Here is a 21,557-nt window from a genome sequence, read left to right on the forward strand (position 1 = left end):
TTGCGGAGCAACTTGTGGGTGGGGATCCCACTCTAAGTCCCCACGGTTATGCTATGCATACCGTAGCGGTTGCGGCTTGCGGAACAACTTGAGGGTGGGGATCCCACTCTAATTCCCCACGGTAATGTGGTCTATGATGGGTTGCAGCTACCGGCGAAGGAGTTTGGTTCGATCCCGCATCGTTGTCGTGGTCGGGGTCCGTCCTTAAGTGGTGTAAGTGGACCGACGAGGACCCAGGGTCGGGGTTTGCAACAAAGGGTGGGTGTGCGAGGTAGCGGAGGAATATGATTGGCTATGACCTTATACCGGGCCTCACACCGAAGGAAGTGTGGACGGGAAAGCTGCCCGGTTGGCACCAAGGTTAAGATCTCTTATGGGTAAAGCAACACACCTCTGCAGAGTGTAAAGAACTGTGACCTGTCACTCCCTGTTCCAGGATATGGAACTGCGAACGCGGCCGGAAAGGAGCTCCATGAAGTTCTAGTAAACCGGTGAAGGCTGACGGACATAGCTCTTTGAAATAAAAGCAATCTCTTGAAGAAATGTTTATCAAACCTGCATTGGTATTAGACTTTCTGGTCTAATATCGTAGCTAGTGCATTAAACACCTCTTATCTATAATGAACTTGTTGAGTACGCTCGTACTCATCCCAATCTTAAATCCCTTGCTTAGATTGTCTGAATCGTCTGGAGGAGGACCACGACAACCCTGAAGGAGCCGAGATCATCGGCTATGAAGAACCAGACCTCTCTGGAGGTATTGAAGGCGTAGACTACCTGATAGTCTACGGAACCGGGGAGGCTTCCGGAGGAGATCAAGCCTAGAAGCATCAAGTAGTAGTAGTAGTAGCCGAGCAGCCCGAACTCTTAATACTTAGCTGCTCGAGAGAATAAATGTACAACTTAATGAGACATCTATATTGTAAGCTAAGTTGGGTTTGCCTCGAACCCAGGAGTATTCCTCTTAGGACCCAAGAGGAGCTCCAAGACGATATGTGTATGATATTTGTAATATTAAATGAATGAGTTATAGACCTGCTATGTTTTGTTGTTCTACTCTGAGGGATGTAATATTTGCGGAATGGTACTTCGTGAATGTTATATCAACGACTGGCATACTACAACATGCAGTGGTATGCAGGGTCACCACAGTTGGTATCAGAGCAAAAGCTTTGACCTTAGGTTGGAACCTAGTAAATGGGACTAAACGTTAGGAGTCAAATAGGACTAGTAAAGAATTCTCTAAAAATATGGTGTATATTCAATTGAGAATACAACAATCATATCTTTTAGTGCGAAAATTCTTTATTATCTCTATTATGATGTATTATTACTAATCTTATAATCTTTCTATTTCTACAGCCAACATGGCAAGTTCACGTCCCGGACGAAACGTGAAAGTGATGGATTCCACACTGAGTGAATATGAAGGAGGACTTGCAGATATTCTACGCGCGATGTTACTTGAGTTTGGGTGTTATCCCTAGATTCAAGTAAAGAAATACATGTACTACGATGGTACTGTATTGGCCAAGTGTAGGGTAGGACTGCGACTTCCCGAATCTCTGGGAATGAGCGTAGTAATGCCAGCAGGTGAAGCCAGAACTATCAACACAGCCTACCATATAGCCGTTATGAGAGCCATCACCGATATTCGGGAGCATAAGACGAAAGAGCTTATGGGTTCCGAATTCACCCACGTTCCTCATATGCAGGAGGAAGAGGATCCCATGCTCAACCACTACAAATATGCAAAACGCAAACCAATAGCAGCTGCAAAATACATGGATAATAGCCGCAACTTACTATCATTGCTCTTTCAATTGAATCATCATTTGACTGGAGCAACTGATACAATGCTAGAGGAGTTTACTGAACCCAAGGAGGAGACTAGGGGGAAAGAATCTATGGACAATGTGGTGCACACACCAGTTTACTCAGCTGGTGACTACATTAGTATTGATCCTCTTGAAAGAGAAACCACACCCGTTACACCTGGGAACTATCTTGGTAGTTCCTATGGGGGATATGAGGGTGGAGAGGAATCCGGAAACAATCAGCGTTCCGAGACTCCTATAGAAAACTCCACGGGTTGGCGTTGGGGATCTGATACTGGAACTCATAGTACTTCAGTGTATTATGACGGAGAGATGAATGAGGACGCCACAACCCAGAACCAGAGTTATACTAGTAATGGAGGAGTTGATGGAGGGTATCCGACACAGGTTGAGTCGGATACAAATGTTGGAAATACCTATGGTGGAGCTACAGGGGAGTACACCCGATGGGTGGACTATGATGCACTTAACGATCAGTTTGTGAACACTGATTTCTCCCTAGGATCATCATCTGATTCTGACTACCAGCCGACGGGGAGACCTTATGTTCCAGGGTCTATCAGGAGGACGACACGTTCGACTGGATGGAAGCCTGGGATGTACCGGGAGTGAAGATCGACTAGAGTCCACCAAGGAAGGCAGGACTACAATACACAAGTACCACGTGTATTGTAGTGTGTAATATTTGTAGAAATTTGTACATATACTTTAATAAGTGAGTTTGCATACTCACATCGACTTGAGTATTGTAATAAGACCACTTAAGTATGTATATACATGGTATATGTTTTGTATGATTTGGATTTGCTTCTTGATTTCCATTGTGTGACTAGTTCTGTGCACAAAGTTGAGCTCAAAAAACTTGCGCATGGAGTAATTATGAGTATCATCTTGTGTTGCAGAACTAGGGGGTTATGTCGGGAGCGATAGGAGAGGAGACCGAAGCGCAGCGCATGGAGCGTGAAGCGAAGCAGAAGGAAGAGGCTGATGAAGCAGCCAGGAATCAGTTTCCACCACCACCACCCATGACGCAGCAAAATTTCATTCAGTACATGCAGATGGTGGAGGAGAGACAACGTATAACGTTGGAGCAGCAGAATAAATTCTTCCAGGAGTTGCTGCAGCAGAACAGGGTGGAGAGACCCGAGAATCAGGGAGTCACTTTAGCAGACTTCCAGAACACCAAGCCTATATCTTTCGCATACGCGCCCGAGCCAATGGACGCGGAAGATTGGCTTATGGACACTGAGCGAAAGCTCAACACTGTTGGTTGCAACGACCAGGAGAAGGTCCGATATGCTACACACTTATTGTGTGGACCTGCCGCATCATGGTGGGACAACATCGTAGCCATTTATCCAGCTGGAAAAGTGTTTACCTGGGAGGAGTTCGCGAGGAAGTTCAGGGAATCCAATGTCCCTGAAAGTATTGTGGAACTGAAGCGTCGAGAATTTGAAAGTCTCGAGCAGAAGGACAAGGCCATCCTGACTTATGTCAGGGAATTCTCAAAGCTGTCCCGGTATGCTGTTGAAGAAGTCAACACCGAGGACAAGAAAAAGAAGAGGTTTTTGAGGGGGTTAAGTCCCCAGTTCAAGGTACAGCTTCGGATGATGAGAGCGACGGAGTTCCAAGAGTTGGTGGATGCAGCCATCACTCTTGAAGATGACTTTAAACAGCTGCAGGAGGAAAAGAGGAAAAAGGCCAAGTTTGAGCCTAAGAGGTTTTCCAGTAACAAGCCCAACACCAGCTTGAATTTCAGGCCAAGGTACAACAACAACAACAACAACAACAACAACAACAACAACAACAGCAACTACTACAGTAGCAGGAGGAACCAAGCGTTTCAAACTGCAAATCAATAGTTTGTCGCATCTGCGGGTTTAAAGGACATACCTCAAAGGATTGTCGTAAACCCAGAATCATTTGCTTCGGGTGTCGTCAGGAGGGGCACATGATGAAGGATTGCCCAAATAAGAAGAATGGAGGAGGTCAGTCTGGAGGAGGAGGAAGCCGAGGAGGAAATAACGGAGGGAATTGGAAGAACAAGAAACCCTTCGGCAAGCTGAACTGCACTAATCTGGAGGAGGTGGTCAACTCCGATCAGGCAGTGATAGGTACGCTCCAGATACTCACTCATCCTGGCAAAGTACTTTTTGATACTGGTGCAACTACATCATTCATTTCTCAGCAATTCATCATCAAACATGGGATTAGTTGCACTAAGTTAGATACACCCATAACCATACTTTCTGCGGGGGGAACGATAGTAGTAACCCATACCAAACAAAAACAAGTCATCATGATCAATAAGTGCGCGTTTGACGCAGACCTGTTCATTTTACCGATGAAGGACATTGATGTCATTCTTGGTATGAACTGGTTAGAAGCTAATGGAGCATTGATCGACTGTGTGAACAAGACGGTGTCTCTGAAAAGCCCCGATGGAAGTAGAATGATCTATCAAGGAGACAAGCATACACAGATCAAAGTCGAGCTACAGCTGAACAGCATGAAGGAGGTGAAGTTAGAGGATATACCTGTAGTGAATGAATTCCAGGATGGGTTTCCTACGGAATTACCTGGAATGCCACCAGATAGGGAGATAGAATTCACTATCGACCTAATTCCAGGAACAGCCCCAATTGCTAAAGCACCATATAAGATGGGGCCTAAGGAATTGAAAGAACTTAAGGAGCAATTGGATGACTTGGAACAGAAAGGATTTATACAAGAAAGTGTTTGACCATGGGGATCACCTGTGATCTTCGTGGATAAAAGAGATGGAGGAAGAAGGATGTGCGGAGACTACAGGAATTTGAACAATGTCACAATCAAGAACAAGTACCCACTTCCAAGAATACAAGATCTATTCGATCAAGTTAGAGGCGCGGGAGTCTTTTCCAAAATTGATCTAAGATCCGGTTATCACCAGATAAAGATCAAGAAGGAAGACGTTCCGAAAACTGCCTTTGTTTCAAGGTATGGACATCATGAATACCTTGTAGTGCCTTTTGGATTAACAAATGCCCCAGCAATTTTCATGAATCACATGAATAAGATTTTCATGCCATATCTAGACAAGTTTGTCATCGTATTCATTGATGATATCTTGATCTATTCCAAAGACAAGGCCGAACATGCTGAACATCTGAGGTTAGTGTTGCAAACACTAAGAGAACATCAACTCTATGCCAAATTCAGCAAGTGTGAATTTTGGCTAGATCAAGTGGAATTTCTTGGTCATGTCATTAGCAAAGATGGAATCGCTGTTAACCCGAGCAAGGTAGCAGCAGTTCTAGAATGGGAAGCACCCAAGACTGTCAAGGAAATCCGAGGATTCCTAGGAATGGCAGGCTACTATCGGAGATTCATTGAAGGATTCTCCAAGATAGCAGGACCAATGACGAAGCTGTTAAGAAAGAACACACCATTCGTGTGGTCAGAGGAGTGTGAGAAAAGTTTTCAAACTCTGAAAGAGAAACTCACCACAGCACCGGTGTTAGCAGTTCCTGAAGTTCGCAAGGATTACACCGTGTACTGTGACGCATCCAAGCATGGATTGGGTTGCGTACTCATGCAAGATCGGAAGGTAATATCCTATGGATCGAGGCAACTCAGACCTCATGAAGTGAATTATCCAACACATGACTTGGAATTAGCAGCAGTTGTATTTGCACTCAAAACTTGGAGACATTTTCTCTATGGAGCCATGTGTGAGCTCTATACAGATCATAAGAGTCTCAAATACTTCTTCACTCAGAAGGAACTCAATATGAGGCAGAAAAGATGGCTTGAACTAATCAAGGATTATGATTTGACCATCAATTACACACAAGGAAAGGCCAATGTTGTAGCAGATGCCTTGAGTAGGAAGAGCACCGGAGGAGTGGAACAAGAGATATCACCAGAGTTGAGGAAGGAAATAAGTCAAGCCCAGATACAACTTTGGGAGAAAGAAGCTCATGAAGGACTATCGGCTTTACAAGTAGCCGATGAGCTAAATGTCAACCTGAAGAATGAGATAATGATGGGTCAGTTGGACGATCCATTCATCGTGGAGGAGATGAAAAGGATAGATGAAGGAAGACCATCAGAATTTCACCGCGGAGAATCGGGATCATTATGGTTCCAGAAAAGAATTTGTGTTCCGGATATTGCTGAAATCAAGGAAGTAATGCTCCGGGAAGCCCATCAAACACCATACTCCATTCATCCGGGAAGTACAAAGATGTACATGGATCTAAAGGAGCTATTCTGGTGGAGCAACATGAAGAGAGAGATAGCACAATATGTGGCGAAATGCCATACCTGCCAAAGGGTGAAGGCTGAACACCAGAGTCCGGCAGGAAAGTTACAACCTTTACCTATTCCAGAATGGAAATGGGAGGAGATAGGAATGGATTTCATCACCGGACTACCCATGACCAATAAAAAGAAGGACATGATATGGGTAATCGTGGACCGGTTGACGAAAAGTGCACATTTCTTAGCGGTAAACCAGCAGGACAAAGGAGAGAAACTCATCGATCTTTACATCAAAGAGATCGTGAGTAAACATGGAGTGCCCAAGAAGATCGTGTCGGATCGAGGATCCGTATTCACCTCAGCATTTTGGAAGCAACTACACGAAGCTTTAGGATCCAAGTTGGACTATAGTACCGCCTATCATCCTCGGACAGGTGGACAAACCGAGAGAACTAACCAGATCTTAGAGGATATGCTTAGGGCTTGTGCCCTAGACTTCGGAGGATCATGGGAAGAGCACTTACCACTAGCAGAGTTTTCATACAATAACAGCTATCAAAGCAGCATCAAGATGGCACCGTTTGAAGCTCTGTATGGAAGAAAGTGTAGATCACCGATATGTTGGTATGAAGTCGAAGCAAGCAAAGAGTTCAACCCTGATTATGTCAAGGAAAAGCAACAAATAATTGACATTATCAGAGATAGGTTGAAGATAGCCCAAAGCCGACAGAAAAGTTACGCTGATCAAAAGAGAAGAACATGGGAGCCACAAGTTGGAGACATGGTATATCTTAAGGTGAGCCCGATGAAAGGACTTCAGAGGTTTGGAGTAAAAGGAAAGCTAAGCCCTAGGTACATCGGACCTTTCAAGATTCTGAGTCAAAACCGAGGGTTAGCCTTTGAATTGGAACTACCGGGAAGGTTATCTCAGGTTCACAACGTATTCCATGTGTCGCAACTCAGAAAGTGTTTAAAGACCCCAGATGAACCAGTATCACATGAAGAGCTCGAGTTACAACCAGATTTGACCTACATCGAGAAGCCAGCGAAGATTCTCGAGGAGAACTGTAAATAACTCAGGAATAGAGCTATAAAGTACTGCAAGATACAATGGAAGCATCATCCCGAGAGGGAAGCCACCTGGGAAAAAGAAGAAGACCTGAGGAAAACATACCCCGAACTCTTCAGGTATTACCACCACAACTTTGGGACGAAGTTTTCTTTAAGGGGGAAAGGTTGTAATGTCCCAGGTTTAGAGGCGATCGAGGGGTAGAATTTAGAAAGGGATGTGCATTGCATTGTAAATTACGGGGAAATTTCGCGCTTTTAAAACAAAACTGCATCAAAGGGGAACAGGTTTCTCTCTCGACACCTTACAGGGTTAGGGTTTCGAGAGTGCGATGAACTTGTTCCTACTTATCTAAATTAGGGTTTTGAGAAGAGAGAAGTGATATTACATTGAAATCTTAAGTTGCATGATTGAATTCTAAAATTAAGTTGTATGATTGAATTCAAACCAAATTTAAATTTGAATTTCAAATTCAAACTTCAAATGGTTATCACATAATTCAAACTTGAGATAATTTAACAAACAATTATCATTAATCAAGATTATAAATAATACAACAATTACATAAAGCTCATTAAGGAAAACTTGAGCTTTATTGATAATCACACACATAATACAATGTCATTACAATATCCAGAATAGATAAATAAATTTACAACACATTACAAGAATTGAGGAAATAGAAAAAGAAAAAGGAAAATTACAAGGAATTTAAATGACCTAAACTACATTGTGATCTTCATGAATTCTTTGATCAAGATGATCTTGAGTTTCATCTTGATCATCTTCTTGATCCCTGCACACACACATAACAAACAGAGCATTATGCCAAGTGGCATTGCCACTTGGCAGGTTAGCAAATAAAATTGAGGTGGAATGGATATGAACAAGGTTCAGCCGAGCTGATCCTCTCACCAGCCCAAGTCCCAAGCTTGTACACTCACACACACAGGCTGCACACACAGCATGTGTGCATGCAGCACACACACACAGTGAGTCACCAGGTTGAGATGTGGTGCTGTCGACCAGGGAAGCAAAGGCTGGCCATATATAAGCTTTTCACAGCCAAACCCTAACCATTCCATCGACAAGGCACCAGAGTAAGTAACCAGTAGCAAGAACAGTCAGGAACAGCTAGAACAGGAAGAACAGCTTCACTGTTCAACCTGCTCCATTACACCACAGAATCAAATCAAGCTTCACAAGCTCACCAGGAGGAGCAGGGCAAGCAAATCAACCAAAAGATCAACACAGCAGCTAATCCTCTACACCAACCACAAATCTTGGAGCTGGAGTGAGGTATACCAGAAAAGCATGAGCAAACCATGGTTTTGCTCATAATTAAGCATGTGCATATTTCACAGAAACAAAAGAGGGTAGAAACCCTATGTGTGAGTCATCATATGGCTAACAGCCAATTGGTGCAAGTAAAGACAGAGAGAAACCAATAGGAAATCACCTGGGAACATTGACTATGCCAAAACAATGGCATAATCAAAGAGATCCAGCAAGTAAATGATCCTATATAGCTAGCCAGAATTACTTAGCACCTATGACCACTACACCATCAGACAGATAGACATATTGTGTCTATTTTTATTGTCAACATCAAAAGCTACTGGCAATCCAACAAAAGGATCACCCAGAAAGCATCTAGTGAGCCACAGCAAGCCAACACAGGTGGGAGCCACCCTAACAGCAAATATTTACTGTCAGGGCCACCTCAACCACTTCACAAAATCCCACAGATAAGCTAAGCACATCTATCATTACCCAGATGGGTTCAAAGGGGAGCTAGGGTACCCAACAGAGGTTGGCATCCCTCTAGCTCTACTAAATCAACTCATAGGATCATCACTGCAAGGCAGTTCACATCATTTATCTATCCAATTAAGCAAGGTAACAGAGATAAATGAATTACCCAAATAATCAATGCACCAGAACCTTGCACATGATCCAGAGGATCACTGCAAGCAACAGATAATGCTTGAGTAAGTAATAAACCTCACTAGCACAAGTGCATGTGTCACCCAGACACCAGAATGAGCACCAGATAGGCACAGACAGAAGCATAACAATTAATCAACAAGCAACTGTTGATCACATGCTCACCAGAGCTTGCTAACACTTGATACATATGGCTATAAGCAAGCACAGCACCAGAAATGAGCCAGTCACTGAAGAATTACACCCAAGCCTTAACTGAATAAATAGATACTGAAGTAATAATCATATGATTGTATCCAGAAGCACATCAAAGGCTTGATGAACCACTGGATCTTGCTAAACAAATAAAGCACTTATCACTAATCACTGAATCATATAGTTAAGCCAACAGTAATGCTCAACTGAGCATGCTCATGAATTTGAGCACAAGGAACAGCACACCATTGCTCTGGCACTTGCCCAAATTGCAAGTAATACACACAGAACCCAAGCCAGAGCAGCATACATGAACACACTTGATATCTAGCAAGCTTATTAACAAGAACAGAGGCACAGAGGTAGAGCTAGACAAGGAACGCAATCATAGCCAGCACTAAAACTAGAAATCCTTGCACAGAGGCATGGCAGGGCTGCACAGCATTAACCTAAGTTTGGCATGGTCCTGGCAGCTATGGCCAAGACCATCAGATACAGCAGCAGCTCATGTACAGGCAAGCAAGGCACAGCAGTAGAGCATGAGCACGGCTGGCCTCTCCACGAGGAGGAGAAGCTGTGACCAGAGCTAAGGGAGGAGGAAGAAGTACAAGCACACGAGAGAGAGGGAAAGGTGGCGAACGTACCGGGGTCGAGCAGGCAGACAACCATGGCGGCCACGGCGGCACACGCCAGGGCGCGGCGGCGCCAGGCCAAGCCAAGCCATGGCGGCGCCACAGCACCACCCCCACCATGGCAGCACAGACACGGCGGCGCCATCACGCCAGGAGCTCGGGGAGCCGCGGGATCACGCGGATCCCGTAACCCTAGCCATGGCGAAGAGGATCGAGGACGAGCGGGAGCAGCGTCTGCTCCAGATCGACGCGGATGGAAAGGATCGCCGTCACAGGGCGGTTCGATTGCGCCCCATGGCGAGGGCCATGGCGGCCGGAGACCGCCGGAATCGGCCGGCGACGGTGAGGGCGACGCAGGTCGCCAGAGAGAAAGGGGATTAGGGTTAGGTCGAGGCGGCGCGAGGTGGTGAGCGAGTGAGCGACCGCTCGGGTCGGTTGGACCCGAGCTGGTCTAACCCAACCCGCTGGGCTCCACTGACAGGTGGGCCCAGGGGCAATTGGGACTTTTCACAATTCAATTAAAAACCAGAAACTTTGAAATTCAATAGAAAATTGATAAGAGCTCTAAAAAAATAATTAAAAATATGAAAATTGACCAGTATAAAATTCTCTATCTAAATAAAATAGCATAGAGAATTTTTGAAGACAAATAAGAATAAGTCTTAATTTGATGATTTAAATAAGGATTTAAATCACACATATTATTTTCAATAAAGAAAATAAGTCCATTAATGCATTTGGACTTTAAAAAAACCTCTTGACAATACTTCAAGATTGTATTTACCCTAAGATAAGTATCTCCAAATCATTCTTAGTAATTACCTCTCACATAAAATAATAAGACATCAGAAAGGGGGGAACAAACCCTAAAAATGGAAAGCATGCATAATTGCTTCTTTAACCATTGCCCTTATTGGACAATGATGCTATTTTTTAGAGACAGAGGACAAGGGTCAGTCCACACCATCCAACTGCAAAACTTTGCAGTGTTCAGGCAAGTTCATCACTTGCTCATGTCATTTGAGTATTTCTATCAAATTACTTGCAAAGTACTATGGTTATCACTATTGCATAAAAACCAAAATCACTATTTTCATAACTATGAATATGACTATGTGGCTGGCAATGGAACCATGGATTGTGTTGATATGGTGGAGGTTCCATTGCAAGGGTTTATATCCAGCTAGGATTAAACAACAAATGTCGCCAGTGATTCTTGTGCCGTAATAACCGTGTTAACCATAAGATCTGAAATGGGACGGACTAGTCAATCGTATTTCCACCTCTTGTACATCAACGGATGCGCTTACCGTAGCAGTTGTATCTTGCGGAGCAACTTGTGGGTGGGGATCCCACTCTAAGTCCCCACGGTTATGCTATGCATACCGTAGCGGTTGCGGCTTGCGGAACAACTTGAGGTTGGGGATCCCACTCTAATTCCCCACGGTAATGTGGTCTATGATGGGTTGCAGCTACCGGCGAAGGAGTTTGGTTCGATCCCAGACTGTTGTCGTGGTCGGGGTCCGTCCTTAAGTGGTGTAAGTGGACCGACGAGGACCCAGGGTCGGGGTTTGCAACAAAGGGTGGGTGTGCGAGGTAGCGAAGGAATATGATTGGCTATGACCTTATACCGGGCCTCACACCGAAGGAAGTGTGGACGGGAAAGCTGGCCGGTTGGCACCAAGGTTAAGATCTCTTATGGGTAAAGCAACACACCTCTGCAGAGTGTAAAGAACTGTGACATGTCACTCCCTGTTCCGGGATATGGAACTGCGAACGCGGCCGGAAAGGAGCTCCATGAAGTTCTAGTAAACCGGTGAAGGCTGACGGACATAGCTCTTTGAAATAAAAGCAATCTCTTGAAGAAATGTTTATCAAACCTGCATTGGTATTAGACTTTCTGGTCTAATATCGTAGCTAGTGCATTAAACACCTCTTATCTATAATGAACTTGTTGAGTACGCTCGTACTCATCCCAATCTTAAATCCCTTGCTTAGATTGTCTGAATCGTCTGGAGGAGGACCACGACAACCCTGAAGGAGCCGAGATCATCGGCTATGAAGAACCAGACCTCTCTGGAGGTATTGAAGGCGTAGACTACCTGTCGTCGTGGTGAACGAGCAGATGCCATAGGATGGCTTAGATTGGGGCCGAATGGACGCAAGAGGATTCGGGGGAGGGTTTGCGATCAGGTGGGAAGAGATTCCGGATGGTTTCCTCAAGAACTTGGCCAAGGCCAGAAGTTGAAGAAGAAAGACACAAGGAAGAACTCCCTCTAGATCACCATGTTCATAGATTCACACAAGTTACTGTGCTCCGCCTTCCTACATACACGCGTACATACTTGCCCGTGAAGATGGGCTGCCCCCTCTCCTTATATAGGGGAGAGGGTGGCTTACACCGCAAGAAACCCTAATGGCATCTTTGATCGGACAAACTACTTTACGTAGTTACCGTACAAAGCTACTTTTACTGTCTACTGTACAAAGCAACTTTTATGATAGATGACACCGGGGACTTATTTTATCATAGAAGCTGACGTCCCCCGGCTTCTTTCTCCGTCACCTCTCTCTTTGGCGCCAGGGCTCTGAATAAAGTTACTTGGCGTAGCTCATCCTTGTCTTCTTGCTCTGAAGAGAATCTTTGACCAGTCCTGCCGACAGGCTCTCCTTTCCGGTATCTTTTATACCGGGTCCCTAAGATACCCCTTTGGGGATACCGGCTTAGCCTTGCTCTCCCGGATTCCTTCTAGGCTTCCGGCAAGAACATTAAACCGGTATCTCGATGGCTCAAACCATCCGGTTTGGCATGCCTTTGGCATACCGGGGGTTATCCCCCCAACATTAGTCCCCGAAGCTGGTATAGCCTGGAGGATTCTATCCTACAGACCATGCCAGGTTTTCATCTTTCTAAGATACCGGTTTAGTCACTCATCTCTTGAGCTTAGTTCCGGCACCTTTACCCTTGTTCCTTTTCTTCTCTTTGCAAGGCTCGTTCCGGCATCTCTTTTTCCGGCACCACGTGTCTTTGCTCCTTCCTCGGCGAAGTCGAGAATATATCGGGCCCGCGCTGTCGGTGACATGCGCATCAGAATCGACGCGCCAGCGTTGCCCGCTGTCACATCGTTTCGACTCCCGCGCACGCATTTAATGCACCGCAGCGGATCCCACTACCTCTTCGGGATCCCGCGTGCGCCTCCGTGTGGCCTCCGTTCGCGCGTGTATCCGTTCGCCACGTGGCGGCCCAAGGTGCGAACCGTCGCGGGCCGCGAGGCGAACCGCCGCGGCCCAGCGGTTCGCTGCCCACTTTCTCTCTCTTATATAAGCACAACTGCCCGTTCCCCTTCATCTTCTTCGCATTCTCCTCCTTCGCGCACAGAGCTCCACGCCTCTGCGCCTCCGCCGCTCTCCGTCCGCCGTCGCCCGTTCAAGCTCCGGCGCCCGCGAACTTACGCCGCCCCTCCGCCGAACTTCGCCGTGCGGAGTTCTTTGGCAGCACCTTCCTCGCGTCCGCCGCATTTGTGCTTCTTCGCGAGCTTTTCCGCTTCGCCATCGACGGAGCTCGCCGGCGACCGCAGAGCCGCTCCACCGCCAAGAAACACTCCCCTCAGCGTCCGCGCCGCTCAAGGTTGGTATCAATTTTGCTTTACTCGCCGTTCGCTTGCTTTCCAGATCTTGAGCCTTTGGTGTTCTTATTTGCTCCTTTTCTTTGGTTTTCTTCTTACTCGTAGATCTTCACACGGGGTTGAAGTTTGGGATTCCTGTTTCTCCGCCCATCCTTGCGATGTCTGACGAGGGATCTTCCTCTGCATCCTCTTCTTCTCTTTCTCTCAAGCGCCGTAGACCTTCTCCCGGTGAATCTACGGCCTCAGATCCAATGGAAACCGATTCCGGCAACCAGCAGGAATCCGGTGACCCCCAAGAGTCCGGCGGCCACCTAGAATCCGGTAGCTTTAGCCAAGCTTCCGGTAGCCAAGAGGCCAGTGGCTCTGGTCAAGCCTCTAGCAGCTCCAGCCAATCTTCCGGCGAGGAGCCTTCCCCAACCACCCGCGGAGCCTGGATGGGCTCCTACGTTCATCGAGTTTGAGATCGATTGGCTGTACCGGTCTCGGAGGATTCCGGAAGGAGTTGCCTGCCGGATTCCGGATAACGAGATCGAACCGGATCCGGAAGACGACGAGCATGTTGTTTTTCTCGCTCACTTTGAGCGCGGCTTCGGCCTTCCTGCCTCTACTTTTTTCCGGGATTTCCTGGATTTCTACGATCTCCAACCTCACCACCTTCCTGGCAACGCCCTTTTCTATCTTTCTTGTTATGCCACCTTCATGGAGGCTTACATCGGCATTCGTCCCACTCGTGAGACGTTTGCCCGTTTCTTCAACCTGCGGATCAACTCGGTCCAGGGCAAGGAGATCCCCAAGCCCAAGCCGCCCGTGCAGTGCGGCTCCTGCATCGTCGGCTCCCGCCAAGGGAGCACTTTTCTTAAGCTTTCCGGCCTCGAGCCTTGCCGCACCTGGCAAGGAACTTTCTTTTACGTGAAGAACACCGGCCGCGCTGATCGCATCAATCTTCCTCCATATCAAGCGGGGCCCCCCAGTAGAACCAACTGGAGCTACAACCCAAGGACGGAACACGCCGAAACCAACCGGGTAGTGCGTTTCTTGGCCTCTCTGAAGAAGGAGACCAACATCTGTTCTGACGATATCATCCGGACTTTCATATCGCGCCGGGTGCTTCCTCTGAAGCGCCGCGCACATAGGATGAGCGAGATGTATGGCCCAGGCGATCCTACCAAGATCACAGGCCGCGCTCTCAGCAAGAAAGACGTTGTTCTCAAGGCCAAGCAGATTTGTCAAACTGCTATGCCTTTTGCGTGGGAATGGGGCCTCCTTCCCCTCAGTTTCTCTAACCGTCCGACCCAAGAAGTAAGAGATTGCGCAATTTGGGGTTGTCTTTGCCGGTAAGTTTCTGCTTTTGCTAACCATCTTTTTTACCTTGTTTCAAAGCCAGGGACCGCTTCCCCTCTCTCCACGCAGAGCCGCGAGGACCTCTCCGGAAGCGTGCCTTTGACTCCTTCGACCCGGATCCCTACATCTTTTGGAAGGATCTGAAGATGGGGAAGACTCCGGCTGCGCGCCTTGGCCGGGACCCGCCGGAGCCCACCGGAAATCCGGAGGAGCTGGTTGTGCTCGAGGTATTTTCTTTTCCGGCTTCTTATACTTTGCCATTATCGCTTTCTTGCGAATTGCTTCTTAGCCATATCCAACTCACAGATCCACGAGCGCGTGCCGCCCCTGCGCGCCGAGGCCGGCACTGAGTTTGTGGACAAACTCATGGCCCAGGGCCAGAAGAACAAGCAGCCGGCATCTACTGCCGGCTCCAGCCATGCTCCTCCCTCCAAGCGCTTCCGGACGGAGCCCGTGGGGGAGAAAGAAGTGGGCGTGCGCCGCTACGGGCGCAAAGCGATGCCAACCGCTTCCGGGTAATTTCATTTTCCGGCTTGCCTCCTTTTTTGCTAAGTTCTTTTTCCGGTTGCTTCTTCTCAACCACTTGTCTTTTTTCTTTTTCTCAGCCCCGCTCTCAAGCTTGGCCCAAGGCCATCGGGCTCTGAGGGATCCGCAAGGACCTCAACCCCTCCTCCTCGTTCAAGCCCGGCACCATCTGGTGCCGGCAACACCTCTGCCTCCCTTTCGGGGGGCACAACAAATTCGGGGCGTGCGGCCCCTTCACTGTCAGATCACCGCACGGAGGAGGATCTTTCCTTCCTCCCGGAACACCAAGACACCGGCGCCAGCAACACCGGCGCCGGAGAAGAAGAAGCTGCCGGGCGGGCGGAGCCTTTTGCTCCTCCCGTCCTCGAAAAGACAACCTCCGCGCCGGAATCTTCCGCGCCGGAAGGCTCCAAGACGGGTGACGCTCCTGGCGCGCCGCCGGCTAAGACTTCCGGGGCCTCTTCTACCGCGCCGCCGCCCAAGCCCTCCAAGCTCATCAAGGGGAAGGCGACGGCCTCCAGCGCCCCTTCGGGCGGCCAGCAGCCCTTGGTGCTGCACGTCTCCAAGGCTGCCAAAAGCGCCAGCATGAAGGCCACCGGCCTCCTCGGCCGCATTACGGAGTTCCAGCGCCAAGGCCGGGACCTGGGGCACCTCCTGCCGTATGCCCAAAAGTGGAACGCCGCGGACATCACTCCGGCGACCCGCGGCATGGGCAAGGATCGGCTGCCGGCACCTGATCCTGTCGGGGATCGGTGTTCTGAGGAGCACTTCATGCGGCTCCGGGCTGCCGTAAAAGAGCTTGACAGCGCGTGGTACGATTCCACGAACAATCTGACGGTATGTTCTATTAACTTTCAACCTTTGCCGGTTTCTTCGTTTCCGGTTCTGCTTTATCTTTTCCTTAGTTTCATGCCGGTTTCTCTCTTGTCTATCTTCCCAGTCCCCGAGTTTTGTGGTGAGAGCGCAGCTCTTAGCGCAAAACTTAACTTAAGTTTTTAGCGCAAAACCGGCACTGCCAGTCCCCGAGTTTCGGGTTAAACATCTTCTTCTTAACACATAATTTACCTTAGAAATGCGCAAAACCGGCACCGCCAGTCCCCGAGTTTCGGGTTAAGAACTTGGTTCTTAGCACAAAATTTTACCTTATTTCTTCTTTTTCTTGAACAGGTCACCGCTGACACTCGGAAGGCCCTCTTCGAGGAGCTTTTATGGGAGCACCGGGAGCTCGCTGAGGCACATGACAAGTGCCAAGGTAAGTTTTTCGTTTCACCGGCATCTTTGCTACCGGAAACCTCTTTTCCTTGTGATATTTACAATTTCTGTTCAACAGTGATCCCGGAAGCTTCCATCGATGCTCTCAAGGAGCAGCTCGCCACGGCCCAACGTACTATTTTTTCCTTTCTCCTTTGAACTTGGTTTCTTTTCAGTTTTACTAGTGTAGCCTTGCTAACACTCATTTTTCCGGTTACAGGGGAGAAGGATGAGCTCAGCCGGCAGCACCAGGAGGAGCTAAACGCCCTCAAGACCAGCTACCAGGAGCTCAAGTCTCAGTTGATTCAGCTGGGGCTTGACCACGCCAAGGCCCTCAAGGCCGCTGAAGTGACCGCAGCGGCCAAGTTGGACGAGGCTCGGAGAATGCCTGCAATGCCACCGTGGTGTTGCGGGCAGAGCTGGAGGAGATGACCAAGGCCGGAAGGGTGCCGAGGAGAAGGCCGCGCGGCTGGAGGAGGGGCACAAGGAGTGCGATCAGCTGATCCTGCAGACCGACACACTTGCCCTCCGTAAGTTGTTTTCTTTTACACTTTGACTACTGCATACGAGCCTTTTTTCCTTCGACCCCATTTTTGTTTCCGCTATCTTTCCGTCCGGTCTCTCTTCTTCCGGATTCTTTTCTCTCCGGTCTCTTTTTCTTCCGGTCTCTTTTTCTTCCGGTCTCTTTTTCTTCCGGACTCTTTTTCTTCCGGTCTCTTTTTCTTCCGGACTCTTTTCCTTAAGCTTTTTCTTTCTTTGCACAGGCCTCTTCCCGGACTCGCAGAGGTATGCCGTCAAGAAGGTCGACGCGCAGCGCAAGGACAAAGGCCAAGCGGATCTTACCGTGCCATGGACGCCCAAGGACCATCTGGTCGCGCTTAACGCGCGGGTGTCCCATATGCGCTGCATAGACCGCAATCTTTCGGACATCCCTGATGTAGCTACCCAGCTATACAGGACTTTATGGCCTGGCGAGGAGGTGCCGGACACCTTCTCCCTCATCAACGACCGCCTGAAAGGTGCCGGCAGGAGGATCCGCGAGTGGCGGTGCTCGCTGCCCGCGCTGGAGCGGACTCCGCCCTCCGCGTCGCCTGCTCCTGGTACCCGGAGCTCAATCTGGACGCCCTTACCGGCGTGCGCGAAGGCGCAGAAACGGATCTGGACCCGATCCTCTCCGTCAAGCGGCAGGATCGCGCGTACCGCATCGCGGAGTATGCCGACATGCGCACCTTCATCCCTCCCCCTCCTGGCGTCACGGATTATCTCGACGAGGAGGAGGGTGAAGCCGAAGAAGAGGTCCTGGGCGATGCTGGTGCCGGCGATGCTCCTCCGGAAGCCCCTGCTGCATGATGATTTCCTTTGAAGTGTTTGCTCATTATATCTGTTGGTCCTGTTGCTTTAAGACAATATCTGTTAAATTCTGCCCCGGAATGCCGGGGCTTATGATGTAAAACTTAAGTTTGCCTGTGGTTGTGCTACAACATTTCCTGCCGGTAAGTTATACCGGTAGCTAAGTACTTATGAGTTTGCCTTAGCATATTTTGCTTTTGGTTCCGCTTTTATCCTGCACTGCAAAGATTTCTCAATTGCTTCCGCATCCAATTTGATGCATACTTGGTTCTTTTGCCTTGGCTCTGCCTGCCTTCTCGGGGCGTTCTTTGGCGTATGAGCACAAGGTTCTTTCACCAAACAAGCATCTTCTTGAACTTAGAAATAACTTTGAAATTTTGCAAAAAACCGGTTTAACCGGGGTTAATTAAATTTTTCAGATTGTTCTTTCCTGCTCTCCCTTTTCGCAGTTCATGTGCTTATCCCCTACCGGTTTATCTTGCTTGCCATGAAGCCGGTTTGCGGACAGCAGTGAGTCGAAGACTCCGGTAGGATTTAGCACACTACTAAACCGGAAAGAAAAAACATTCAATAAGCAACCGGTAAACTGAAAAAATAGACAAGTTACATGCAACTTAAGTTGGGGTAGTCCCGAGATTCACTCAAGGTTCCGGCATCTTTTATTCATAGCATATAAGGTACAAAAAGGAACTTCTTACACCACCACTTCAAGAGTAGAAAGGACGCAACAGAGCTACGTTCCATGGACGCTTGCTCTCCTCGCCGGACTGTCCGCCTTTCCTTTCTTCCATTCCCGTGCATCTATCAAGTAGTATGCATCATTGTGAAGCACCTTGCTTACAATGAAGGGACCTTCCCACGGTGGCAAAAGCTTATGCCGGCCTTCGGTGCGCTGCACTGTGCGAAGTACAAGATCTCCTTCCGGAAAACTCTTGGGTTAACCTTCCGGTTATGATAGCGTCTTAGGTTTTGCTGGTAAATGGCTGTTCTTGCCAAAGCCAGCTCTCTTGCTTCTTCTAGCAAGTCCACATCGTTTTCTCTGGCCTCTTTGACCTCTTGCTCAGTATAGAGCTGTACCCTTGGTGAATCATGGATGATATCGGTTGGTATCACCGCTTCTGCTCCATAAACCATGAAGAAGGGAGTGTATCCGGTAGACCGGTTTGGAGGTGTTCTTATACTCCACAAGATCGATGGTAGCTCATCGAGCCAACATCCCTGACTTTTCCACCGCATCAATGAGTCTAGGCTTGATACCGGAAAGCACCAAGGCATTCATTCTTTCTACTTGGCAATTGCCCTGTGTATGTGCCACAGAGCACAAATCCAACAGGATGAGATTTTCTACACAGAACCTTATGACCTCACCTAGAGCAAAGATGGTTCCGTTATCGTTGATGATGCTGTGCGGGTATCCATACCGCAAAATGACATCTTTCAAGAATTTCACAGCTGTATGCCCATCACACTTTGCGATAGGTTTTACTTCCAGCCACTTGGTGAACTTATCCACCATGACCAAGATGTGAGTCATGCTGCTTCTTGCAGTTTTGAATGGTCCAACCATGTCAAGGCACCAAACAGCGAATGGCCATGTTAGCGGTATTGTCTTTAAACCGGATGTTGGGGTATGGTTTTGCTTGGCGTACCTCTGGCAGCCGTTGCATTTTCTTACCAAATCCTCAGCGTCCTCCAAAGCAGTGGGCCAATAGAACCCATGCCGGAATACTTTTGCTACCAAAGCCCTTGATGAAGCATGATGCCCACATTCTCCTTGGTGAATTTCCTCAAGCATTTCTTTTCCTTCCTCCGGTTCCACACATCTTTGAAGGACACCGGTAACGCTTCTCTTGTACACCTCACCATTGATGAATGTGTAAGCTTTGGACCTTCTTTGTATCCTCCTTGATTCATTTTCGTCAGCCGGCAAGGTGCCGCTGATCAGGAATTCCTTAATAGGTTTAACCCATGATGGTATTCCTCGAACCAAAAACACCGGTGCATCTATCTCCATGCTATCTACCAGCATCGTTTCTTCCGGTATGGGTACAAAGAGTCCCGAGCCTACCGGAGCAGTCCCCGAGCTTGCCGGAGCAGTCCCGGGTTCCCTTCATCGATATCCATGGGTACTACGTGTGACTCTGGTACAAAAATTGATTCTGATTCCGGGCTCGGCTTGATCGATGGCACTCTTAGGTGAGCCAAAGCTATTCCGGGAGGAATTTCTTGCCTAGATGAGCCCAACTTGGACAAAGCATCCGCGGCTTCATTTTCTGCTCGCGGCACATGGTGAAACTCACATCCTTCGAAGAATCCGGCAATCTTTTGCACGTGAAACCGGTACGAGGCCATGTTGGCGTCTTTTGCATCCCAATCTCCTGAGCACTGCTGTACCACAAGGTCTGAATCGCCATAGCAAATGATCCGGTGTGCACCGATTTCTTTTGCGACCTTAAGCCCATGGATCAAAGCTTCATATTCAACTCACATGTTAGAGAGCTGCCATGGATCAAAGCTTCATATTCAGCGACATTGTTCGATGCCCTGAAATGTACTTGCAAAACATACCGGAGGTGGTCTCCTTTTGGTGAAGTAAGCACCACACCGGCACCTAGACCTTCCTTGAGCTTAGATCCATCAAAGTGCATCTTCCAGTATTCTATCCTCTGATCTGGCGGTTTGTATTGCATCTCCGCCCAATCAACAAGGAAATCAGCCAAAGCCTGTGATTTTATGGCATCTCTTCTTTCATATACCGGCACGTACGGTGATATCTGGATCGCCCATTTTGCAATCCGGCCGCTGGCATCTTTGTTGCACATGATGTCGGAAATTGGTGCTTCACTCACCACCTTCATGGGGTGTTCCTCAAAGTAGTGCTTGAGTTTTGTGGCGGCCATGTACACGCCATAAGTCATTTTCTGGAAGTGAGGGTAGTTTTGTTTTGAGAGGGAGAGCACCTCGCTCAAGTAGTATACCGGCCTCTGGACGGTTTTTTCTTCCTCTTCTCTTTCAACCACAACCACTACACTCACAACCCGGTTTGTTGCTGCTATGTATAACAGCATAGGCTCCCTTTCTAGAGGTGAAGCCAGTACGGGTCCTGAGGCTAGCATCGTTTTTAGCTCCTTAAACGCTGCGTGCACGAGGGTCCAGACGAACGTGTCAGATTTCTTCATGAGAGCATAGAGTGGCAGAGCTTTTTCTCCCAACCTGCTTACAAACCGGCTCAGCGATGCCAAGCTTCCGGTAAACTTTTGCACATCTTTTAACTCTCGAGGGATAGCCATTCTTTCTATCGCCCGGATCTTTACCGGATTAACCTCTATGCCCCGGCTTGAAACCAGGAAACCGAGCAGCTTGCCGGCGGGGACACCAAAGGTACATTTTGCCGGATTGAGTTTCATCCGGAACCGCCTTAGGTTATCGAATGTTTGCCGGATGTCATCGATTAAAGTGTTTTTTACCTTAGTTTTTATCACGATGTCATCCACATAGACTTGCACATTTTTTCCAATTTGATCAAACAAGCATTTTT

General features: G+C 48.1%; 1 protein-coding gene across 1 annotated transcript; it reads left to right on the top strand.

Moving 5' to 3' along the window:
- Window positions 1-15,924: 15,924 nt before the first annotated feature.
- LOC139833665 (uncharacterized) lies at window positions 15,925-17,101 on the top strand. Its single transcript, XM_071824002.1, has 4 exons — window positions 15,925-16,255; window positions 16,586-16,670; window positions 16,749-16,802; window positions 16,890-17,101. Exons 1-4 carry the CDS (start codon window positions 16,004-16,006, stop codon window positions 17,099-17,101), a joined length of 603 nt encoding a protein of 200 aa, XP_071680103.1. The 5' UTR covers window positions 15,925-16,003.
- Window positions 17,102-21,557: the final 4,456 nt, after the last annotated feature.

This window comes from Lolium perenne, chromosome 7, assembly GCF_019359855.2.
Source record: "Lolium perenne isolate Kyuss_39 chromosome 7, Kyuss_2.0, whole genome shotgun sequence".
NCBI classification, from domain to species: Eukaryota; Viridiplantae; Streptophyta; class Magnoliopsida; order Poales; family Poaceae; genus Lolium; species Lolium perenne.

Excerpts from the sequence above, each read along its gene's own strand:
- LOC139833665 (XM_071824002.1), top strand. The coding sequence starts at position 16,004 with ATGAAGGCCACCGGCCTCCTCGGCCGCATTACGGAGTTCCAGCGCCAA. Across the intron at positions 16,256-16,585 it reads ATTCCACGAACAATCTGACG|GTCACCGCTGACACTCGGAA; the intron begins GTATGTTCTATT and ends TTTCTTGAACAG. Across the intron at positions 16,671-16,748 it reads GGCACATGACAAGTGCCAAG|TGATCCCGGAAGCTTCCATC; the intron begins GTAAGTTTTTCG and ends TCTGTTCAACAG.